Consider the following 7,441-nt stretch of genomic DNA (forward strand, 5'->3'; position numbering starts at 1 on the left):
ATTATCCTTCCCCTCTAAAAGGGCCGGATCAGCAGCAGCCGCGCCGGACGCCATCCAGCCCTGGACTAACTAATCTAAATAATCTACCCGGCACAATCACGGCCCAATCACAGAGCCAATCACCCGCCGATTTCAACCCGGGTCCATCAGCCATCAATCTGCTCCTAATCTGCATTGGATGATCGGTGCGCTCGCTGGGGTGGGGGGAGGGGGGATAGATGAAGGCACTGTATCAGTCTTGCTCTTACTCTTGCTCTTATTCTTAGTCCCCCTCTCTCCTCCCTCTCCTCTCTCTCTCATTACGTAGGCTATGTGTGTATATTGTATCTATGTATGTGTATATATGTATCTATGTATGTGTGTGTGTGTATATATATATATATATATATATATATATATATACACACACACACACACACACACACACACACGCACACACACACACACACATACATATACATGCATCTACTTATCTATGAACAACTATAAATGCATAATATATGTAAATATGTATATACCTATGTATGTTTCTGTGTACGCATTCATGTACGTATCCTTTGTATCTATGTTTCTATAGATATGTACACAGACATATCTATGTATGTATCTATGTACCCAACTACCAATGTATTCATCTAGCTATGTATCTAACTATCCATGTAGACCCTATATATATATATGTATATAGTCTATGTATGCGTGCGTGCGTGCGTGCGTGTGAAGAGTGAATAAAAGCAGGAAAAAAGGAGAGCGAGGGGGGAAGGGTGGTCAGAAGCGATAAGCACAACTGCTTAAAAAAGTCACCAGATTACACAGCAATCAGCCCACGAGACCAAGGCAAAAGAATAAAGCGAGTTATGCGAAGAGATAGCAAGAAGGGGGCAGGACGGGGAAGGACGCCAGGTAGGGAATGCCGGACAAAAAAAAAATCCGAAGCGGGCAGGGGAAGCAGCAGAAAGTCAGGCAGGAAGGTAGGGGGCGGGGGGGGAGGGGGAGGCAAAGTGTCAAAGTGCAGGGAGGAGGAGGTAAAGGCAAGGTACATAAAACCAGGTAGCTGTGTTAAAGTACATTGGGTAAAGGTGTTTTATATATGTACTTTTTTTTCTATGTACCTTCGTTAAGTTAAAGGTACAAAAGTTCAAGACTCAAAGCAGGGGGCCTAGGGTAAGAGATAACGGGCAACAATGGCGGAGGGGAAGGGGGGAGGAGGGGAAGGGGGAGGGGAAGGGAGGAGGAGGGGAAGGGGGAGGGGAAGGGAGGGGAAGGGAAGGGGGGAGGGGAAGGGGGAAGGGAAGGGGGGAGGGGAAGGGGGAAGGGAAGAGGGGAAGGGAAGGGGGGAGGGGAAGGGGGAAGGGAAGGGGGGAGGGGAAGGGGGAAGGAAGGGGGGAGGGGAAGGGGGAAGGGAAGGGGGGAGGGGAAGGGGGAAGGGAAGGGGGGAGGGGAAGGGGGAAGGGAAGGGGGGAGGGGAAGGGGGAAGGGAAGGGGGGAGGGGAAGGGGGAAGGGAAGGGGGGAGGGGAAGGGGGAAGGGAAGGGAAGGGAAGGGGGGAGGGGAAGGGGGAAGGGAAGGGGGGAGGGGAAGGGGGGAAGGGAGGGAAAGGGGAGAAGGGAGGGGGAAGGGAGGGGAAGGGAGAAGGGAGGGGAAGGGAGGGGAAGGGAAGAGGGGAAAGGGAAGGGTCAAAGGGCAAAGGGATCAAATCGAAGATGTATACGCAAGGAGGTAGAGATTGTAGGATAAGAGATGAATGGACGAGGATTAGCATAAGGCATGGGTTAAGAATAAAGGGGGGGGGGACAGGTAAAGGGTAAGTGTAAGGGTAAAGAGAAGTGGAGGGGGAAGTGGAGGGGGAAGGGGAGGGGGAAGGGGGGAGGCACAGCTTATCACCGACACAATTACGGCTGGATGGACTTTGGTCTGCATTTATCTCAAGAGGAGAACGTGCCTCGAGATTCCATCACTCACTGTGTGCGCGCGTATGTGCATGTGCATGTGCGTGTGCGTGTGCGTGTGTTCGTTCGCTCGCATATGTGTATTTATGATACATGCATGTTTGTATATATGCAAGTATGAATGCATACAAGCGCGCACAGGCTCAAATAATCATGTCTGTACGCACTTCCACCCAACTAAGCCATCAAAACGTATCCACCTGCATCCACCTCGTAATCTATCCATCCTGCTATCCATCTCACGATCTCCCTCTATCAACCAATCCCCATCAACCCCCCACCCTGTCCGCCCCGCCCCCAAGCCGGTGTTCGAAGCCACGCCCACTTCTCATGTCAGCTCCCTTGGCTACGCACCGCACGAGTCGCGTCGCTTCCCACGGAATAAAACATGTTCTTGCAAAAACACGTATTGCAACTCCCATGACCTTGAAATAATAATAAAAAAAGCATACACAAAAGAATATATTTAAGCTTACAAACAATTACACCCAGAAAAAGAAAAAAACAAATACTTATTTTGATGTATAAAATATATTTAAGGAGAACGAAGTGAAATTATCAAATGGCGGCAAGGAAATTATACTAAATCGTTAAATTAAATTAACTAGACCCCTACCCCTATCCCTATCCCCTCCCGATAACCCCTTATTCCCTTACCCTATTCCCTACCCCCTACCCCCTACCCCCTACCTATACCTTACCCCCCACTCCCTACCCCCCACTCCCCACTCCCATACCCCAAACCCCCTACCAACTTCTACCCCCATCCCCTGCAACTCAAAAAAAGTGGGGAATTCCCAGACGACTTCAGCTTGGTCCCGCTTTCTGGGAAATGGTTCTTGCGGCGAGGCTGACCCACGTCCTAAAAGGGAAAGGGGGGGGGGGGGGTTAGGATACAAGAGAGGGTGAGAGGAGAGAGGGTCACAAGAGAGAGTGATGGGGGAGGGGGTGAAAGGTGGAGGTGGAGGTGGAGGAGGAGTAGGAGTAGGAGAAAGGGGAAAAGAGAAGGAGGGGGGGGAGAGGGAAAAGGGAATTAGGACAGACAAGGTATGAGGAACAGGGACAGAATAAGAGGAAGGAAGAGGGACAGGGGAAGGGTAAGAGGAAAAGTGTGTGGAGGGAGAAGGGGGGGGGGGTACAGGAGTAAACGGGATAATGGTCCCACAAAGGGGCATAGACGGGAGAGGGGGGCCTACGGATGGAGGGGGGTGGGGGGAGAGGTCATGGAGGGACCTCACAGCTGGCAATAACCTGACGGGGGGTCCGGCAGAGGCCAGATGTGTTGATGGACAAGGAGGAAGACGAGGAGGAAGACGAGGAGGAAGACGAGGAGGAAGACGAGGAGGAAGACGAGGAGGAAGACGAGGAGGAAGACGAGGAGGAAGACGAGGAGGAAGACGAGGAGGAAGACGAGGAGGAAGACGAGGAGGAAGACGAGGAGGAAGACGAGGAGGAAGACGAGGAGGAAGACGAGGAGGAAGACGAGGAGGAAGACGAGGAGGAAGACGAGGAGGAAGACGAGGAGGAAGACGAGGAGGAAGACGAGGAGGAAGACGAGGAGGAAGACGAGGAGGAAGACGAGGAGGAAGACGAGGAGGAAGACGAGGAGGAAGACGAGGAGGAAGACGAGGAGGAAGACGAGGAGGAAGACGAGGAGGAAGACGAGGAGGAAGACGAGGAGGAAGACGAGGAGGAAGACGAGGAGGAAGACGAGGAGGAAGACGAGGAGGAAGACGAGGAGGAAGACGAGGAGGAAGACGAGGAGGAAGACGAGGAGGAAGACGAGGAGGAAGACGAGGAGGAAGACGAGGAGGAAGACGAGGAGGAAGACGAGGAGGAAGACGAGGAGGAAGACGAGGAGGAAGACGAGGAGGAAGACGAGGAGGAAGACGAGGAGGAAGACGAGGAGGAAGACGAGGAGGAAGACGAGGAGGAAGACGAGGAGGAAGACGAGGAGGAAGACGAGGAGGAAGACGAGGAGGAAGACGAGGAGGAAGACGAGGAGGAAGACGAGGAGGAAGACGAGGAGGAAGACGAGGAGGAAGACGAGGAGGAAGACGAGGAGGAAGACGAGGAGGAAGACGAGGAGGAAGACGAGGAGGAAGACGAGGAGGAAGACGAGGAGGAAGACGAGGAGGAAGACGAGGAGGAAGACGAGGAGGAAGACGAGGAGGAAGACGAGGAGGAAGACGAGGAGGAAGACGAGGAGGAAGACGAGGAGGAAGACGAGGAGGAAGACGAGGAGGAAGACGAGGAGGAAGACGAGGAGGAAGACGAGGAGGAAGACGAGGAGGAAGACGAGGAGGAAGACGAGGAGGAAGACGAGGAGGAAGACGAGGAGGAAGACGAGGAGGAAGACGAGGAGGAAGACGAGGAGGAAGACGAGGAGGAAGACGAGGAGGAAGACGAGGAGGAAGACGAGGAGGAAGACGAGGAGGAAGACGAGGAGGAAGACGAGGAGGAAGACGAGGAGGAAGACGAGGAGGAAGACGAGGAGGAAGACGAGGAGGAAGACGAGGAGGAAGACGAGGAGGAAGACGAGGAGGAAGACGAGGAGGAAGACGAGGAGGAAGACGAGGAGGAAGACGAGGAGGAAGACGAGGAGGAAGACGAGGAGGAAGACGAGGAGGAAGACGAGGAGGAAGACGAGGAGGAAGACGAGGAGGAAGACGAGGAGGAAGACGAGGAGGAAGACGAGGAGGAAGACGAGGAGGAAGACGAGGAGGAAGACGAGGAGGAAGACGAGGAGGAAGACGAGGAGGAAGACGAGGAGGAAGACGAGGAGGAAGACGAGGAGGAAGACGAGGAGGAAGACGAGGAGGAAGACGAGGAGGAAGACGAGGAGGAAGACGAGGAGGAAGACGAGGAGGAAGACGAGGAGGAAGACGAGGAGGAAGACGAGGAGGAAGACGAGGAGGAAGACGAGGAGGAAGACGAGGAGGAAGACGAGGAGGAAGACGAGGAGGAAGACGAGGAGGAAGACGAGGAGGAAGACGAGGAGGAAGACGAGGAGGAAGACGAGGAGGAAGACGAGGAGGAAGACGAGGAGGAAGACGAGGAGGAAGACGAGGAGGAAGACGAGGAGGAAGACGAGGAGGAAGACGAGGAGGAAGACGAGGAGGAAGACGAGGAGGAAGACGAGGAGGAAGACGAGGAGGAAGACGAGGAGGAAGACGAGGAGGAAGACGAGGAGGAAGACGAGGAGGAAGACGAGGAGGAAGACGAGGAGGAAGACGAGGAGGAAGACGAGGAGGAAGACGAGGAGGAAGACGAGGAGGAAGACGAGGAGGAAGACGAGGAGGAAGACGAGGAGGAAGACGAGGAGGAAGACGAGGAGGAAGACGAGGAGGAAGACGAGGAGGAAGACGAGGAGGAAGACGAGGAGGAAGACGAGGAGGAAGACGAGGAGGAAGACGAGGAGGAAGACGAGGAGGAAGACGAGGAGGAAGACGAGGAGGAAGACGAGGAGGAAGACGAGGAGGAAGACGAGGAGGAAGACGAGGAGGAAGACGAGGAGGAAGACGAGGAGGAAGACGAGGAGGAAGACGAGGAGGAAGACGAGGAGGAAGACGAGGAGGAAGACGAGGAGGAAGACGAGGAGGAAGACGAGGAGGAAGACGAGGAGGAAGACGAGGAGGAAGACGAGGAGGAAGACGAGGAGGAAGACGAGGAGGAAGACGAGGAGGAAGACGAGGAGGAAGACGAGGAGGAAGACGAGGAGGAAGACGAGGAGGAAGACGAGGAGGAAGACGAGGAGGAAGACGAGGAGGAAGACGAGGAGGAAGACGAGGAGGAAGACGAGGAGGAAGACGAGGAGGAAGACGAGGAGGAAGACGAGGAGGAAGACGAGGAGGAAGACGAGGAGGAAGACGAGGAGGAAGACGAGGGGGAAGACGAGGGGGAAAGACGAAGCGAAGGGAGGACGGGAGGCCTACACCGGATTATCGAAAAAATTAAAATTTTAACCTTTTTTTTCTTTCTTTCAAGTTATTCAGAAGTAACTCCTTGCCTGCGGGAAACCCAACCAAAATTTAAGAAAATTAAAGCCCCTTCCCCTTCCCCATTAGGTTTTACCAAACTCTTCAGAACTCCCCTTTTTCCCCCGGGGTATCCCCTTTTCCCCCTTTCCCTCCTTGCATCCCTATTAACATCATCGCCTCGCGTGTATACCCACTTCCACTTTCTTCACAACCACCTGGATTTTGCATTCATCCACCTTTTTACCGCAAAATACCCGCTCGTCTTCCTACTCTCCTTCCTACCAGCCAAGATCTCAGATCCACCCGTCTCCGCCCCGCTTCCACCCACCCAGGCGATTCGCATTCGAAAAAGGTCTTCCAACGTCAAGAAAACACCCATTTTTTTTCTTTTTAAACGCTCGCCTTGACAAAAAACGGGGCGGGGTGGGAGCGGTTCCATTCCAGCAGCAACAAGCATTCAAATACCGCCGGGCAAGCATGTGGCAATTAATAGGGCGGCGGGAATCGGGATATTTTTCATGTGGGACGCAATTTCAATGGCGATTATTTTCCACCGTTAACTGAACGTCGACCGATACATGCGGATGCTCACTGACTTTTTATATCCGTCAAATAAATGTGTTTTCTCTTGTTTGCAGCAATCCGGAGATAAAAGGATACAGAGGGAGGATGGGGATAATACAATTTACTCAACCTCAGAACTAATGGAATCGAGTTCAACAACTTCTCTTTCAGATAAATAAAACGTAAAACAATCAATGAAAAGAGAATGAAAAGATAAAAGAAAAACACCACCACCGCGAGAGAAAATAACTCACGGGAGAAAGAACATGCATTCTCATAAATTCCCTCCTAAAAAAAAAGGAAAAGAGCAAAAGAAAAAAAAAAAAAGCCCACAGGAATTCGGCCAGTGCAGCCCTCCGAACAAACGTTTGCTCGCTCAATACACGGCGCTCTTGCTAAATTATCTGGTAGTATTTGGTATCGACCGGCCGCCGCACACCTTTCCTTCTCTCGGCTGGTTTCCGAAGGGCGACCGGCGTCTGGCATTTCGTCTCGGGAGAACACATTCATAAAATAAAAATCTACTTCCACAGGCGAGAGATCGAGGAAGCGAGAAGCCATAATTACCGATCTCTCATGTGTATATAAAAAGGGACAGATGATACACGCACACGCTGACTGGCAGTCAAGGCATGCATGCAGCATTGGAACGCGCACAGCATAGGCACGCGCTCGGCATAAGCACGCACACGCGCACACAAACACACACACACACACACTTCAGACACGCGAGGGTCGCAGACACGAACGGGCCATTAACCGGAGCATAAGAACGCAAAGGCAAGAAGGATGAATAATCGTAGAAAATATATTACGGTGAAATAGAGGAACGAATAGGATGGTAAAGAAAATAGAGGAACGAATAGGATGGCAAAGAAAATAGAGGAACGAATAGGATGGCAAAGAAAATAGAGGAATAAAAAGAAAACGCATCAGATTTAGGTACCGA

At 52.4% G+C, this 7,441-nt stretch overlaps 1 protein-coding gene across 1 annotated transcript; it reads right to left on the bottom strand.

Moving 5' to 3' along the window:
- Positions 1–4,807: 4,807 nt before the first annotated feature.
- LOC125037562 (uncharacterized protein DDB_G0271670-like) lies at positions 4,808–5,776 on the bottom strand (the record flags this gene model as incomplete). The annotated part of the gene is made up of 1 exon (XM_047630746.1): positions 4,808–5,776. A coding segment is annotated over one exon (969 nt), but the record flags the coding sequence as incomplete, so codon positions are not given.
- Positions 5,777–7,441: the final 1,665 nt, after the last annotated feature.

This window comes from Penaeus chinensis, chromosome 23 (genome assembly GCF_019202785.1).
Source record: "Penaeus chinensis breed Huanghai No. 1 chromosome 23, ASM1920278v2, whole genome shotgun sequence".
NCBI classification, from domain to species: Eukaryota; Metazoa; Arthropoda; class Malacostraca; order Decapoda; family Penaeidae; genus Penaeus; species Penaeus chinensis.